General features: G+C 36.9%; 2 protein-coding genes across 6 annotated transcripts in view; one reads left to right on the forward strand and one right to left on the reverse strand.

Moving 5' to 3' along the window:
* Positions 1 to 5,558: 5,558 nt before the first annotated feature.
* Positions 5,559 to 13,218, reverse strand: LOC124151281 (UPF0598 protein CG30010-like). Its single transcript, XM_046523711.1, has 3 exons — positions 13,024 to 13,218; positions 7,295 to 7,343; positions 5,559 to 6,812 (listed from the first exon to the last, which is right to left on the reverse strand). Exons 1-3 carry the CDS (start codon positions 13,171 to 13,173, stop codon positions 6,367 to 6,369), a joined length of 645 nt encoding a protein of 214 aa, XP_046379667.1. The 5' UTR covers positions 13,174 to 13,218; the 3' UTR covers positions 5,559 to 6,366.
* Positions 13,219 to 13,321: 103 nt separating this feature from the next.
* Positions 13,322 to 17,492, forward strand: part of LOC124150895 (katanin p80 WD40 repeat-containing subunit B1-like) — a 39,344-nt gene continuing 35,173 nt past the window's right edge. For all 5 annotated transcript variants that reach the window (XM_046523123.2, XM_046523367.2, XM_046523524.2 and 2 more), the window contains exons 1-2: positions 13,322 to 13,498; positions 14,945 to 15,075. In XM_046523123.2, coding sequence (XP_046379079.2) covers positions 13,468 to 13,498; positions 14,945 to 15,075 — 162 coding nt within the window. In that variant the 5' untranslated portion in view covers positions 13,322 to 13,467. The remainder of the gene's footprint in view (positions 13,499 to 14,944; positions 15,076 to 17,492) is intronic.

The raw sequence follows: 17,492 nt of genomic DNA on the forward strand, positions 1-17,492 counted from the left end.
TTGTTTGCTTGTTTGTTAAAACCTCACTCATCTATGTCCCAGCTGGACCAAAGATACCAGTGAATGCTATATGAACAACGATCCACGCTGTCCTCGAATGCTGACTCACAGACCATTTGGTCACCTCTTGCAGCCTGGGAAGCTTGCTGGGGATCCGTTCTAACCTGGAATCCACACAGTGCAGATGCATAATGGCACAATGTTATTCAATGATATTCAAAATCACTCCATTTACAACTATACATGTATATTAATAAAAGTGACAAAACCTTTCCCAAAATTATACGAAATCTTCTAAAAGCAGAGTCCATTGTTAGATTCCACCTATCATGAACATGAGTTTATGAATCACTATCAAACAGAGATGGTACCACGTGTTTGTGAAAAGGTGAGCGTATCCTACCCCACCACAAACACGTGCAAAGGCATGTCAATTGTTCACCTGACAAAATATGGGAACATATGGTTCAAGCCAAAGTAGGGGATTGCATTGGACATAATTTTTTTGTCACTGATGTGTCTTCTATATCTATGTCTTAGTATAACTGATATCAATAAGTAATACAATTATACAATTATTCTAAACTATGAATCAGCCTCATTGTAGCTCTATGTTAGCTAGCTAAAGTTAAAAATGTACAACCTATTGCAATGAGCAATCAAAAACGAATGTGATTTCCAATTGTGGAATTCGATTGAGCCCAGATTGTACATGCTGTATGTCTCAGTCCAACAGTCCGTCGGTATTCTCGTAATTAAAACATATAAATGAACACCCAGAACCTTCAAGTAAAATATGAATATATTTATTCAGTAACCATGGTAACTGGTACCAACAATCATCTATAACATTCAAATAAGATCAATGCAAAAACTATTGGGTATTCATTACACTGACTGCCAACAATCCAGATACATGTTATTTGTGTTAGACACTGATATAAAGTCATCCCTCTCTGTCGCCACTGTTGTAATCTGCTGCAGTTTCCAGACACTACAGTCTCCAGCCTCATGGTTTCATCATCATGCCAACACACCCTACAGGAAGCTCTGATGCTCTCAGTGTTGCTATTGTGTTCGCTAGAATACAACAGTGGAATTTCCTGTGCATCATGTTTCCATGTGTGATGTATTAGATCAGTGCTTTAACTATTGATCAACAAAAAATAAAGATGAATGTTCTTTGTCACCTGTCAGCAGTTTGTGCAAGTTCTCCTGTAATGTTGGTATGTGTCCAGTGCACACACCTCATGGTATCTCTCAAGTTCATCTGTCATCGATCTTATGGCGTTTTGTTTTCTGTTACTTGTTTATCCTAAGAAATAGGTCTATATGTTTTTTCATTAATGCCAGGCCTGATAATGACACTCTTGAATTAAATATCACACATTTGTAACTGCCTGACTCAGAAAAGTGGTATTTGCTCACAGACAAGTGGTATTTGCTCACAGACAAGTAAGTCTCCTGCAAATACTATTGATAGCTGCACCAGTTCTCCGGGACATTCTTCAATGGTAAATGCTGTACAATTCTGACCTGCCAGTCATATTTCCAAAAGAACAAGAAATTAAATGTTTATTTATATCTCTTTCTATCAACCCTATATTTGTTAAAAAAATACAGCAGAAAGATTTAATTGGAGGTTTTAATTTCATTGTATATCTTTATCTCAACCACCACCCAAATGACATAAAAGAAATGTCTCAGAATCATATACTAAAAGTCCCATAGAGGATCCAGCATGGCAAATGACATAAAAGAAATGCCTCGAATGTGGAAGAAGAGACAGATTCGACCGACATACATTACACATGGAAGTGTCGGCAATACTTGGACATTATCAACAGGGCACTCTACAAGTTAGTGAGTTAATAAAAAAAACATACAACTTTATGATCAAGCTAGAGTGATCACTCCAGCTTGACAACGGTGTTAGAATATACATGGAAATGCTGCTAGATGAAATAAACAGGAAATTGTTTTCTTAGCAGGGTCATACAGTCATCTAATATTCAACTCTGAAGCGTTCCATAATCAACAGAAACAGTTAGTGTTTAGTATGTTAACAACTGGTGGAACCTCTCCACAGGCAGTATGTCGTGCACTGACATGGTATGTATACTACTCAAAAGAAATTAAAGAACACATTTCTTCATGACGAGTTAATCTGTAATGAAAAGAGTCAGGTGTTGTTTAACCTTTTTTGAGTAGTACATGCAGAGAGACCATGCTACACTGCCTGGTGGCTGTTTTCCAGTCCAGGACAAGCGAAATGTGACGCACTTCTTGAATAAATAGGCTGAACATTAACGGCTTGATCGGTAAGTGTTAGTCAGCAGACAAAAGTGTTTCAACTCCATCTGCTAGGACTGGCAATCAGCCCAAGGATGGCACCCAACACAGCCTCTTGCTGCAACACTACATCCAGTATTTGAAAACACCAGGAAGTCTCCCCATGGACGTAACTGGCTTTCTTCAACTCGAGTTCCCTGGGAGGAGCAGTTAAACACAGGGACGACTACTTCAGGAATATCATGCAATGTGCTGCCTGTGAGTCGTGTAATCCACACACCTGCAGTTCAATATGGAGTAGTTTTCAATAGGGATGTAGTGATACACTTCGTGGCAATACAATACAATACACTATAATTCAATACAAAGGGTACAATGGATGTACATTGTACATCGATGATGGTGAGAGGGAGCTGTTCGTAAGTTTCATGTCTGATAAAAATCTTCATTCTGTAAGTTTGGGTGGGGGTTAACATGTTGGCAGTTTCATACAGCACAATCAGTTTTACAGTTCAAGGCAATAAATAACAGTCAACAGGTACACTGTGGGTCCAATACAAGGAAGGTTATTCCAGTTGAAAGATCTTCCTTCTGTTGGGCTATGTGTTGATGACATATATAATAATAATAATTTATGTAGGGATACTTAATAGCCGTGAAATCAGGTCCCCTGAAGCACTTGTTAAATCATCATCATCATTATCAACTCTGATATGTTTTTCTTTCTCAAATACATTTGAGGATGGGAGATTGGTAGAGGGGCAGGGGTATATCTCAAAATATGGAATTCAGGTTTCCATCACAAATAAAGTTTGTGAAATACTCCCTTTGCTCAAAATAATTAACAAACATGAAAAACTCAACACTCACAGATGGCATTATCAGTGGGAATGACAGGAGACCCTGACAATATATATTTTGTAAACCTGAGTTAATCAAACTGAGACATTCTTGAAGAGACAGCATTTCACAACTGTCTATACCACTACCATGATATGATACTGGTATGCTGGCATACCAAAACTGTCACAAATCAATACAGCCTTGTGTGAACACTGAACAGGTAGTAAAGACTGGTATGCTGGCATAACAAAACTGTCACGAATCAATACAACCCTGTGTGAACACTGAACAACTATTAAACACTGGTATCTCTCTGGTGATGCTAGACATTGACTTTAAGTTCTTGTATCTAATAAGAAATAGTAAAAAATAAAATACCTCTTGGATAAATTCTTTTATAAATTTGAGTAAAAATAACAATAAATTACATTTTGGCCTTAAATGTTAAGTTTTATTATACGCATATTAATAATGCTCAGTTATGAAGCTGGCTCCAAAAAAAGGGCCCCATAAATAAGCCAATCAAAGACCAGACTGCGTTCATGGAAGGAAGCATCCAGGTGAGCTACAGATGCTCAGGATGCAGGGAATACTACAGAAGACAAAACTGATGTCAAAAAGGTGACATGAGATCAAACTGTGACTATCTACATAACACAGAAGACCAGACTCAATTACTCTATTCTTTTACGGATCTTCTTGGACAATATGCAAGGCGAGAAGTCTAACATACATACAGTGGAAACCTGTTGATCCAGACAATACAGCTCCCAGTGAACAAATGTCTGGATTAAAGAGTCCTTGTCACGAAAAACATTCTTTGTATGTATGTAGTCTGTGCCAAAAACCTTTGAGTCTGCAACCAAGCTTGACTGTAAGCATCACTTTCTGTAAATTGTTATAATTGGACTATTACTGGCTAAGCTTACGAACGAACAGAATGTTTCTAGACTGGAGGTACGTGGATACAGGGTTTCACAGTACAAGTAGCTGGGGTTGATCTGAGGTAATTTCCAAAAGAAAACCCTTGAAATAATAGTTTTACCAATATTCAACCACAGATGGGGAATAAACATATGTCCAATTTTGCCTTATTTTACTTTTTCCAAAACTTGGCTGCATTTGGCCATAAAACAATAAAATAATTTGGTCTGGCCCTAATATCATATATAAAGTGACCCAAGCATGCATACTGCCAACAATATTGTCCTGATGTAATGTGCCCCAAAATGGACAATACAATGCTTAAGTGCTCATAATGCTTTGGAACATTTCTCAAAGTACCAAAATTTCACTTTCATTTTCCTATAACAAAATATATATTCTTAAATTGCTATGGAAACCAAACTCCATGATAGTGTTTTTTCAGTCTCTGTATCTGTCTACAGTATACAGGAATTGAGCATTCAGACAAAGGCACTATATGGGATAGATATATATACAACACCTCATTCTGCAATAGTACAGCTACTAGTATATCACAGCAGTCGGGGAGTAACCACTGACAATCAGACACCTGGTAGTGGTAAACAGGACGCTATGGCCCAGCTGACACATTGCAACCACACAGCCACTCATCTTACATAAGCTAGGTGTACTGGCGAGAAATATTATGCTGAAAAATCTAACAAGACAGAGATCGATGTTGTAACATAATCCATACCAAGCACAACACAAAGAAATATATATCTTGTTTATAATTACAAAAATCCCGGAACAGCCTGAATAAGAAATATCAAATGTCACAATATCAAAATCCATACTTATCTTGACAATAAATGAAAAAAAACTAAATAAGCAAACTTGAAACATTCCTAGGCTATCTCAAAACTTTCATAGAAACAAATTTTATGATGTGTTTCTGACTACTGAAGGAATAACAGTGTAATATAAATATGCACACATATAAAATTGGACTGACGTTTAGAATGTAGTAAGCAATGCATAAATACTTTAGCTTCAAAATATTTAATTACCTTATACAAATAATAAGAACAACAACAGATTTGAAGAAATCTCTATTTTCTATATTACCGTATTTTCTTGAGTATAGTGCGCACTTTTTTTCGAAAAAACACAGCTGTGTAGAAGGGGGTGCGCATTATACACGAATTATGAGTTTGGATGTTTTTTCCATATATATATCCAATACTTCAATTTCTTATCTACATCAGCATCCAGTGAGCGGCAAGTTCTGCCTCACGAGTTGCATCGACAGAGAAGCCATGTAAGCCCAGGTGATACCGTTCCCCGTGAACTTTTCCCGATTAACAATCTGTGTTTCAGAGTAATATCATTTGCGAACATATTTTCTTTGTTGTTTTTTTCTTTGTCTGTTTAATACCATGCTCAGCAATATTCCAGCTACATGATGGTAATCGAGTCTGTGCCAGACAATCCAGTGATTGACATCATGAGCATCAATCTACACAATAGGGATACAATGACAAGCATCAACCAAGTCAGCAATCCCATCAGTCACCTCATGCAACAAGCATGGGTTGCTGGAGACAAATTCTAACCTAGATCTTCACGGGGTTAGCAAAAGGGTACATGCTCAATCATCCAGAAAGCAGGGTGTGTGGACTAACAAGGTTTCTTTGTAACAAACTTGTGTCAAGCAGTGGCAGTAATACGTGAAATGTGGTTCTCAAAACAAGGGTGCACTTATTGGAGCGGAGAGTATCATACCGTATTTCCTCTGTTAAAAGCCAGCCTCTATTGCAGCCAATGTTTACAGATAAGATGACCAAGCTAATTATTTCTCCCCATTACAATTGAATGCCATAAGGTTTTTAAACCAAGCCGACATAGAATCAATAAGGTCTGGCACTCTGCCTCTGATATGAACGAGTGAGTGAGTTCGACTTAACGTCACTTTGAACAGCTTTGCAGTCATATGATGGCATGTCAGCTTGATGCGGAGGAAAGCCGTAAGCGGTAAGTTATGAGGTCTTAGATGTTTACCATTTAGGTGAAACCGATGAGCATGGGTTGGGTGCTGACAAACCTAGAAACATAAATAGGACAAACCGTGATTCAAACCCACAATGACAGATTTCTGGCATGCTTCAGGGACGCAACTCAGCACAGCAAAGAGAATGACCTTTATAAGACAACTAGACACCTTCTCCTCAGCCTCTGATACAAGCCGGGTCTGATAGTAAAGTTAATATGGGCCCAGTCTCTTAACAGAGGAAATACGGTACTCTGAGTATGGAAAATATTTTCCTACTGGCTTTCCCCCATTAGAGAAAGCAGCTCATTGGTCAATTCCAGTCGGACACCCTTCCATGTAAAATGAGTCGGAGGATTAGTTTCCCCTTTTTCAAACTCAAAGTCTCGACTTAATTCGATGGCAAGGCTGGATTTGATCAATCCTACGCCCCCAATTACTGGGGCTGCAGGATGGTAGACTCTCCCACTGGAAGGTAGCATGCATACTTTCTCTGGTTCAAAGCGCACAGTCAGTAACTCTCCAGCACCCCCATAGGAGAGGAGGCTGGACCCATCTGCTTGTCGGGAAGGGAGGATTTTGGTGTAGACTACAGGTTTGTCATCACATCGAATGAAGTTCCTCTCTCGACCACACGGGGACAGATAAGGAAATTCCTCTCGGAAGCGATCAGTCTCGTTCATCTTCAGCCGAGAGAAGAAGAATGCAAGAAAGGCCTTCTCTGGAAAAGAAGATGCTGTAGTTGGTTTGATAAAGTAATATATCATTAATATGAGTACACTTCCAGCGTATGCAACACACTGATGACTGAGTTGCATAAAACTAAATGAAGTTACCTGCAAGTGGTGTTTGCCCTTGGGGAAACTTGGAGGCCCAAATTCAATCCCATAGTAGTTAATGACAAGTAAAATTACAAGGTTCAATTACCAAGAGATGGTTAAAGGTATCCTTTTGAATTTTTAAACCAACCCCTATGAAGCCAACTTTCAAGTAAAATTTGCATCTTTAAACATAGCACAAAAAAGGAAAACAGAATGAATTTCCTGATATTCCACCATTGTCCTTCTTGAGGCCAACACAACAACTGAGTTTCAACACTTCGGTTGAAGTCAAACATATGATTCATCCAAACTTAGAACATCAAAAACTGCTACAAGATTCAGTAATAGCTGACATTATGGTGAAGGTCAGAGAAAAACATACCTTTGAAACAGGAAGTGAAATTCTTCATTTTGGAATCATCCAGGAAAAGCTACAAAACAACATCAATCACATTGACCACAACAAATATAGTATCATATTGTCCCTTTCCATAGTAATGAGAGGGTGAACAAATATAGTTTCATATTGTCCCTTTCCATAGTAATGAGAGGGGTGAACAAATATAGTTTCATATTATCCCTTTCCATAGTAATGAGAGTAATGAACAAATATAGTTTCATATTGTCCCTTTCCATAGTAATGAGAGGGTGAACATATATAGTTTCCATAGTAATGAGAGGGGTGAACAAATATAGTTTCATATTGTCCCTTTCCATAGTAATGAGAGGGGTGAACAAATATAGTTTCATATTATCCCTTTCCATAGTAATGAGAGTGATGAACAAATATAGTTTCATATTGTCCTTTTCCATAGTAATGAGAAGGGTGAACAAATATAGTTTCATATTGTCTCTTTCCATCATAATGAGAGGGGTGAACAAATATAGTTTCATATTGTCTCTTTCCATAGTAATGAGAGGGTGAACAAATATAGTTTCATAGTGTCCCTTTCCATAGTAATGAGAGTGATGAACAAATATAGTTTCATATTGTCCCTTTCCATAGTAATAAGAGTGGTGAACAAATATAGTTTCATATTGTCCCTTTCCATAGTAATGAGAGTGATGAACAAATATAGTTTCATATTGTCCTTTTCCAAAGTAATGAGAGGGTGAACAAATATAGTTTCATATTGTCCTTTTCCATAGTCACGAGAGGGGTGAACAAATATAGTTTCATATTGTCCCTTTCCATAGTAATGAGAGTGATGAACAAATATAGTTTCATATTGTCCTTTTCCATAGTAATGAGAGGGGTGAACAAATATAGTTTCATATTGTCCCTTTCCATAGTAATGAGAGGGTGAACAAATATAGTTTCATATTGTCCCTTTCCACAGTAATAAGAGTAGTAAACAAATATAGTTTCATATTGTCCTTTTCCATAGTAATGAGAGTCGAACAAATATAGTTTCATATTGTCCCTTTCCATAGTAATAAGAGTGGTGAACAAATATAGTTTCATATTGTCCCTTTCCATAGTAATGAAAGTGGTGAACAAATATCGTTTCATATTGTCTCTTTCCATAGTAATGAAAGTGGTGAACTAATATAGTTTCATATCGTCCCTTTCCATAGTAATAAGAGTGGTGAACAAATATAGTTTCATATTGTCCCTTTCCATAGTAATGAAAGTGGTGAACAAATATCGTTTCATATTGTCTCTTTCCATAGTAATGAAAGTGGTGAACTAATATAGTTTCATATTGTCCCTTTCCATAGTAATAAGAGTGGTGAAAAAATATAGTTTCATATTGTCCCTTTCCATAGTAATGAAAGTGGTGAACTAATATAGTTTCATATTGTCCCTTTCCATAGTAATAAGAGTGGTGAACAAATATAGTTTCATATTGTCCCTTTCCATAGTAATGAGAGTGATGAACAAATATAGTTTCATATTGTCCTTTTCCATAGTAATGAGAGGGTGAACAAATATAGTTTCATATTGTCGTTTTCCATAGTCATGAGAGGGGTTAACAAATATAGTTTCATATTGTCCCTTTCCATAGTAATGAGAGTGATGAACAAATATAGTTTCATATTGTCCTTTTCCATAGTAATGAGAGGGGTGAACAAATATAGTTTCATATTGTCCCTTTCCATAGTAATGAAAGTGGTGAACTAATATAGTTTCATATTGTCCCTTTCCATAGTAATAAGAGTGGTGAACAAATATAGTTTCATATTGTCCCTTTCCATAGTAATGAGAGTCGAACAAATATAGTTTCATATTGTCCCTTTCCATAGTAATGAAAGTGGTGAACTAATATAGTTTCATATTGTCCCTTTCCATAGTAATAAGAGTGGTGAACAAATATAGTTTCATATTGTCCCTTTCCATAGTAATGAAAGTGGTGAACTAATATAGTTTCATATTGTCCCTTTCCATAGTAATAAGAGTGGTGAACAAATATAGTTTCATATTGTCCCTTTCCATAGTAATAAGAGTGGTGAACAAATATAGTTTCATATTGTCCCTTTCCATAGTAATGAAAGTGGTGAACTAATATAGTTTCATATTGTCCCTTTCCATAGTAATGAGAGTGGTGAACAAATATAGTTTCATATTGTCCCTTTCCATAGTAATGAAAGTGGTGAACTAATATAGTTTCATATTGTCCCTTTCCATAGTAATAAGAGTGGTGAACAAATATAGTTTCATATTGTCCCTTTCCATAGTAATGAAAGTGGTGAACTAATATAGTTTCATATTGTCCCTTTCCATAGTAATAAGAGTGGTGAACAAATATAGTTTCATATTGTCCCTTTCCATAGTAATGAAAGTGGTGAACTAATATAGTTTCATATTGTCCCTTTCCATAGTAATAAGAGTGGTGAACAAATATAGTTTCATATTGTCCCTTTCCATCATAATGTGGGGATGATCCAAAATATACAGTTTTAATTTCATTGAATGGTGTTTATATATCTGGAGCATCATGTAGCAGAATAAAGGATTAAGAAATAACAAGACATCTAAACATGCAAGACAATTTGAAGATTGAAAGATGAGCAGTTATTGTTGGGATTGAGATGAGTGCAAGGACAAGCTGATCTTACAGGACAGGTAGAAACTTTACTTGACTCTGGCTCGGACTAGTAGCTAAATTCAAAGACTGCTGTCAGTCATTGATAGGCCTGACTGTGTGATAGCTCGGACTCCATTAAAACCTTTAAAGAACTGGCATCATGCATGATCTGGCGTAGGCCAGTGGGCAAGTATGATTCAATTTCCTAGTCAGTCAAAACCAACTTTGTCTGAATACTCAAAGTTAGTGATATCAGTCAAGTAGTGAATGATTATCTTTAATCACTTTAATCTGGATGCTTTGATGTCATATTACATTGATTTGTAAACTAACATGCTGAAAACAAAACTTTGCAGTTTTTTTTGTAGATATACAAAGTGTTACATGATGATTATGTTATACAAGGTGTTACATGATGATTATGTTCCAAGCCTATGACAAATTGTAATGATACAAGAGAGTCGTGGTTGACATGACACGCCCAGTAATTTGAGTGTGGCACTGAAATTTACATACACCTTTAAATGTGTTAATAAACAGGAAAAGTTCTTAATTTCACAAACACCACTAATAACAATATGTTGTATTCTATAATTTATACCTAGATTGAAATGAGCATCAGAAAGTGGAGAATAGTATCTGATCTTTTGGTGTAAAGCAATGTCTGTCTCTGTCAGCATAAAGAGGGTGTTAGGGCCAAAATATGTTTGACTTTTTTAACTGAAGAGTTCAATACTTGACTTTATATTTGAGAAAAAAACGTGGACCAGCATAAAATAAACTGCTGAAATGTTGACCTTCTTAAAGGGGCACTGATCTAACGCATTTCCCCGGACTGGTTGTTGCCTTTGTTATTGTTTTTCCCCCGTGAGTACCCGGATGATACGCAACGCAACTGAGCGTGACCAGAGACTGGGCTACCGTCTGCAAGTACAGCTAAATAAACTTTGGAGGCTGGAGGCAATATTTGTTTTACGCATTTTTGAACACTGATTGGTTAACTGTGATCTATAAAGATTTCTTCAAAGGGCGCATGTTAATTAATTTCTTCAGCCTAAACAAACAGACAAAAAGAACGGTGGAGCTCATCGGATGTCGTCATTTGGAAATACCCCAGGCGGTTATAGTTTAATATAAAAAAAAGTATCCATGCAGTGAAAGCATTTTCGGATTTCGGATTGCGTCGATAATACGATTACTACTCCCTTGATGTCATCCACGTTTTCTGGTATAACCCTACACTTGTGTATTTGTCGTCATTCACTAGATGCTCAGTTAATGAATTTATTACAGGTACAATTAGTGGTAGCACCACTTAGATTACCCGACAAAGGTTCCCATTTGGCATTTATTGTGTCTGGGGTATATTATTCAATCAAAATCCAGGTTTGAAGTGAGGTGAAATTTGTGTTATGTTATATGCACGTGGCAGCCCAGCAAGAGGTGAATGATCGGTTGATTTACTTATTTTTGTAAATCAACGGATCGTTCCTAGTCATCAAAGGAATAACAGGAAATACGTGGATTGATTAATCACTGTTATCTTGCACAGTGGATATGTTAAAAGTGAGTGTTTACATGTCTAGGTTTACTAAAACAAAGGGAATACACTCATATCATGGCGTGAAGTGCTGATGTAAAAACAACATACTTTGTTCAAAGGGTTAACTGATAATACGTTGATTGATTGCTCATTGTTATCTATCACTCAATGGATTTTTTTAGAAACCGTGGACGTTATGAAAATAGTTGTCACGTGGGCTTTCTCAGCCGACCTTTGAGACCTTACACCTACATGTATGTGAAACACCTGAAACAATCTAAGTGATCAGTTGAGAAACGAACACGGGTTATAATATTCCGAAACGATGTATATCTTGATTGTTGCAGAGACACGTGACATCGAATAAGTTTCTTTGTACAGCTGCAGACGAGTGGGCTATTGTTCCTTTGTGTGGATATTCACGGATACATTACTCGAACAAGGAAGCTGCCTAAAATTTAGACACATAAATTTGGTAGGTTGTACTTATGGTATTTGCATTTTGTTTTCCTTCATTTGCTGTAGCATTGAACCGATTCGTCCTTGTTTTTCTACGTCTTGGTTGGGAAATTCTTCAATGCGCGATAGACGTTGTGTTCACAGGCCTTTTCCCTTGTAGGCGTGTATATATTACCGTCAATTTGTAAAATATAATTCTCTCAGGCAATTTATAAAATGTGTAAATATTTCAGTCATTTTGACTAAAAAAATCTGTCCAGATTGATTTAGACGATCAAAAGGGCCTACAAACATCACAACAGATTATTATGTAGGATTAGAAGCCAAACAACACAGAAATGTACTTTTCAGTCTCTTGGTGATGACATTAAACATCAAAATGTTTCGAATTCGTTATCATAATAATACAGATGGAAATGTTTTTCAGTCACTTTGTTAAATAACTGAATATTTAGGCGTTTAATAAATTTTAAAATGTTACACATTTTGACAAAAATATACACACTATCAAAAAGCAATGCTCAGGTGAAACTTTGTGTTGCAAGTTAAAATAGTGTAAACGAAAATCGCAAAATTACCAAGCAAGTGACTTATCAAAACTACGTCACCATTACCGATGCTACCCACAAAGATACTTACATTTCCTTATTATCTCGAAAACTGTATTTCATTTTGTTGATCAATGTGACCATACGCCCTTATTACTACCCATACAAGTGACTAATGCGCTTACAAATGGCGCAGCAGAGTTCGCGAACTAGTCTAGATTTCTGCTATACATCCGGGTACTCACTGGGAAAAAAACAATAACAAAGGCAACAACCAGTCCCGGGGAATTGCGTTAGATCAGTGCCCCTTTAATAATGGTAGCACTGAAAACATATCCGTCAAGCTACAGTAACCTGAAACTGATCAACTAATTATTCTGCTTACAGATGACAACTGATCACTAACAACCCTTATTGATGAATACGAAAAAAAAATTCTCTGGTTGTTACTCTTCAGTAATAGATCTAGTTATCTGATAGGTCATTTTTTGCTACACCAAGTAATCATCTTGATGAGCAACTAGTCAATTACCTGTCCTTGATGATCAATAAAGTAAAAGTATTCTCTGATTTTCGGTTCAGGGGACTGTCCCTGGACATAATGGATGAATCTGGCTGTGCTAAGAAAATGTCTGCGTGATGTCAAATTGAACAAACTTCTTGTAAATTTGACAGTTGTCATGCTTCCCAGTTTTGTTTACATCGGAAGTTTTCAATACGCATGTCACGCGCACTGTTTCCGGAAAGTTATTAGTAAACTAAAATTCAATTGGCTAGAAGGAACTATCTGAGCCAATCATGGACAGGCTTATACACTGCGTCGGCGGTTTTCTCCCCATATTTCCATGTCGGAGTCATGAATGGGAATCTTACCATGTGATAAAACAATGATTTTGTGTTATATTTGACGTTTCACATAACATCTAATGACGTCTTTAGGAAATTAATGTTCATTTTAGAATAATTAACTTATAAAATGTCACAAACGAAGCGAGCATGGAAACTACGTAAGTATTTAAACGATCCGCTGACATGCCAAATAAGACTAGAAATGATTTCTCCTCACAAAATCTTGACTGACATAAAAAGGATGTGTATCTATGCGATGTTAGGATCTATGCCATGTTTTGCTATACGTGATAGTATGTTTTTCATTCTTATGGTCACTTTGATTAAGATAACCCGATGACAGTTAACATGTGTTAAAACGCACAAATTGACAAAACACAATATTTTCATGTGAATTGGAAGATCTAGGTTCATTCACTCTGGTTGGTGTATCATCCCCTGTGTGTTAAACCAACCTCTTGAAACAGGTAGTAGAATAAGAGGTATACTTGCATGTGGTAAATCCAAATATACAAGAGCTAAAAAGATGAGTGCCATGTTAATACACATTTAATTATATACTGGTTATTGGAGAATATAATTTCATTTTCTTCAGAACATTGACAACTGAACTTGTTTATCCTGGGGCAAATAGAGATTGGAAAGGAACATGATAAATGTTATAAATTCTGCCTGCTTACAAATTAATGAACACGGTTGTAATAACTGATGATAGATGTGTCACCATTTGCATAATTAGTGTCATAAATGTGATTAATATCTATCTTCTTGTTTTTAGCATGGGAAAACTAGCTTACAAGGGATATTAGTAAACTGATATATTGAATTTATTAATCATTTTTATTGACAATGCTAATGAATTTAAGCAAATTTGCTTTCTCTTTTCACATCAAATGAGTAGCTTTGGTTTGAAATGTTATCTGAAGTGAATTTGGGAGGAGAAACGTGTAAATAAAATTAATTATTTCACCATGTTCAAAGCTAAAGATTTTTTTATGATAAGTTTGTTCTTCACTTAACAATTGCATGTGAGCTAAGGACTGAAGGTACTAGTGGTTAAAGTTATGGTAGTATGGCCGAAGACCTGGATTCTGTTTCCATCCTTTGTACAAACCCATGAAGATCCGGTGTAGAACAGGTCTTCAGCAACCCATGCTTTCTGTAAGAGGCGACTATGCTTGTCGTAAGAGGAGACTACAGGATCAGGTGGTCACGCTCGCTGACTTGGTTGATGCATGTCATCATGTCCCAATTGCGTAGATGGATGCTCATGATGTCAATCACTAGATTGTCTGGTCTGGACTTGATTATTTACAGACCGCCATCATACAGCTGGAATATTGCTGAGTGCTGCGATAAACAGCAAGCAAACATCATGTGTACCATATGTACAATGGCTGCAGCACTCTCTTGGTGTCCCGACATCTTGTAGCAGAATAATGGATATACAAATAAGACTGATAACCAGAAATCTACCAATAAACGTTATCAAAGAAGAAATATCCTTAAATAATATTTTTGTGAAAAGGTAAAAAAATACTAGTTAAGAAACCAAGAAAAGCTGGTGTTAGAATTGATGAGTGTTTTTATTTCTGTTTTGACAGAGGAGTTTGTGGCTCACAGTGCCAATATCCAGTGTCTGGCAATGGGTCACAAGTCCGGCAGGGTCATGGTCACTGGTGGGGAAGACCGGAAGGTCAACCTATGGGCCCTCGGCAAGCCACATTGCATCATGGTAGGTGTACCAGTTTATATATGGCAGTTGACTTGATGAACACTGAAATGACACAGTCTTCAGAGAGGCCACTTTGTGTCTTGACAGAGTCAAAAACAAATGTTTCATGTCAGCCTTGTTTTTCTAACTATGCTAACCGTCCTTGTATTTGACAAATAATAAGTTATGCATTCTGAATACGGAGCAAAACATTGATCTTGTTTTTAATGGAACTTGATTTAGATTGACAAGATTGCTATTACAAATACTGATACATCTTTTTTAAAAGAGGGTGTGCACTTGTAATATAAAAAATGAATGGACAATTTGTGAATCAATTTATGTTTGTTAGCCAAAATTTAATCAATCATTTTTGATGACATGATAAGGTTTTTACCATGACTTACAGAAGTGGAGGTCCAAGGGACCCCCAATAATTAATTTTAAGGGTCGTTGCAGGCAGTATGAGGGTCCTGTGAAGTAATGAAATGGTGTCGTGTACTGTACGTTTACATAAGTACTTGAGAGCCTGGAATGAATCAATGGTCATGTGGACTGTGGTCATGATTGATGGACAAAATATCAGACCCCACAACTGCCTTGATGTGCTGTAGGTATGATGAATATCATTTTCAGCCCTTGGGACATGCATGTAGTACACATTTTTTTCTGCATCCATTATCTACGTTTGTGCATACTGGACATCCATTTGTGCATCGCGTTAAACCCTGCATCATGTGGCTTTACTTAAGTCGGTTATATGTTTGTTTATACATCAACATGCTGTGTATGTTTCTAAAAGGGAAATAGTACGCATGCACAGACTCTCTCACACGACTTGGTTGATGCATGTCATCGCATCCCAATTGTGTGGATTGATGCTCATGATATCAATCACTGGATTGTCTGGTCCAGACTTGATTATTTACAGACTGCCGTCATATAGCTGTAATATTGCAACAAACCAACTAACCAACAACCAGTTTTATACCGATAAAATTAGGCTTGGACCGGTAATTCTTGTGACGCCAGTCCCTGTGCAAATAAAGTACTTATAAATCACATCGGTGATGATCCATATAAGTACATTTTTCAAACAAAGTCAGCTTGTCTGTTACCATCCAGGTTTCCCCTTGTCTATTTCTAGGTTAAATACCCATTTGTAGCGACTTCATCTCGAAATATTTAAAAAACAGAGAAAACTGTGCCTGGAGTTTGTGTGAATGATGTATAGATCTAACAAAGTTACTTCAGAGATGGGGGGGCGGTCGGGTAGCCTAGTGGTTAAAGCGTTCGCTCATCACCCCGAAGACCCGGGTTCGATTCCCGACATGGGTACAATGTGTGAAGACCATTTCTGGTGTCCCCCGCCGTGATATTGCTAAAAGCGGCGTTAAATCATACTCACTCACTCACTTTAGAGATGACATCTTTGTACTGGACATGATGTTGAAAGAATTAAAACCAAATAATTTTCATACATTTTTTTTTATTTGTTGAAAGTTGGGACTGGCAAAAATTAGCATGATTAGGGGGGACTGGTAAGTTTTAGAGTTGCCAGTCCACCAAGACTGGCAGTTTCAAAAGTCAGCGGAAACACTGTGGATTGTCTCCTCCATCTACAACACTTGTATATTATTTGGACCCCAAAGGTAGCGTTGAAGCGTGTTATCACTTAAAAATGCTTGCTCCCAAGTTGTGAATCTGATTTAAATTTATGAAAGTACTTGTAGCTCTAGCACTTCCAGTTAGCATGATCAGTAACATTGAGCTCCCCAATACCCGTCTGTATGGATAAATGCTGTTTTCTAATTCTCTTGTATTATCATTGTAACGTTTTCAATAAATGTAATTACCGCTATTAGGCTAAGAAATGCATTTGTTTTCAATCAGTACTAATCATGCTGCGATGGAGATGGGCGTTTTTCTTCCCTAGATTTCAGAAGTAAAATCAATTGGGCATAAGATGTGATTTGGTTTGAAAGTGATCAGTGCAAAACGAATGTCTACAAATGTCTCACATTATTACAAGTAGAATTTTTCGCAATTCACATGCTTTTATTTGGTTCAAAACCATGAACACCTTTAAACATGTATAACTGAAATTTGAAGCCATCACACACAAACACCCCTCCCACTACCACCACTATTGATTTAACATGTTTGTGTTGATCAAAGTCATGACATCATTAGGGTCTGTGGCGCCTCCGATAGGATATTCTATGACATCTTGGGCTAGATATTGATATTGGAACAGCACTTGAGCAAAATTGTCAGGAAAACGCTACACACAGACATGTTTTATGGCCTGGCTCTGTCAAATAGCGGTCCATTAAACACTGCACTTTACATCCCCTGTGTTGTATTAACAAAGGGAGCAGTGCATCACTGAAATCAGGATCAGTGGTCCTGATATTAATTATGCTAAGTCATACATT

This window comes from Haliotis rufescens, unplaced genomic scaffold (assembly GCF_023055435.1).
Source record: "Haliotis rufescens isolate VD_foot unplaced genomic scaffold, xgHalRufe1.0.p SCAF_17, whole genome shotgun sequence".
Classification (NCBI taxonomy): Eukaryota; Metazoa; Mollusca; class Gastropoda; order Lepetellida; family Haliotidae; genus Haliotis; species Haliotis rufescens.

What these genes read in the sequence shown, in the direction of transcription:
- LOC124151281 (XM_046523711.1), bottom strand. Translation starts at nt 13,173, where the DNA reads ATGACAACTGTCAAATTTACAAGAAGTTTGTTCAATTTGACATCACGC. An exon ending in TTATTGATCATCAAGGACAG is followed by an intron (nt 7,344 to 13,023) that starts GTAATTGACTAG and finishes GTTGTTTTGTAG; the next exon opens with CTTTTCCTGGATGATTCCAA. An exon ending in TTTCACTTCCTGTTTCAAAG is followed by an intron (nt 6,813 to 7,294) that starts GTATGTTTTTCT and finishes CTTCTTTTCCAG; the next exon opens with AGAAGGCCTTTCTTGCATTC.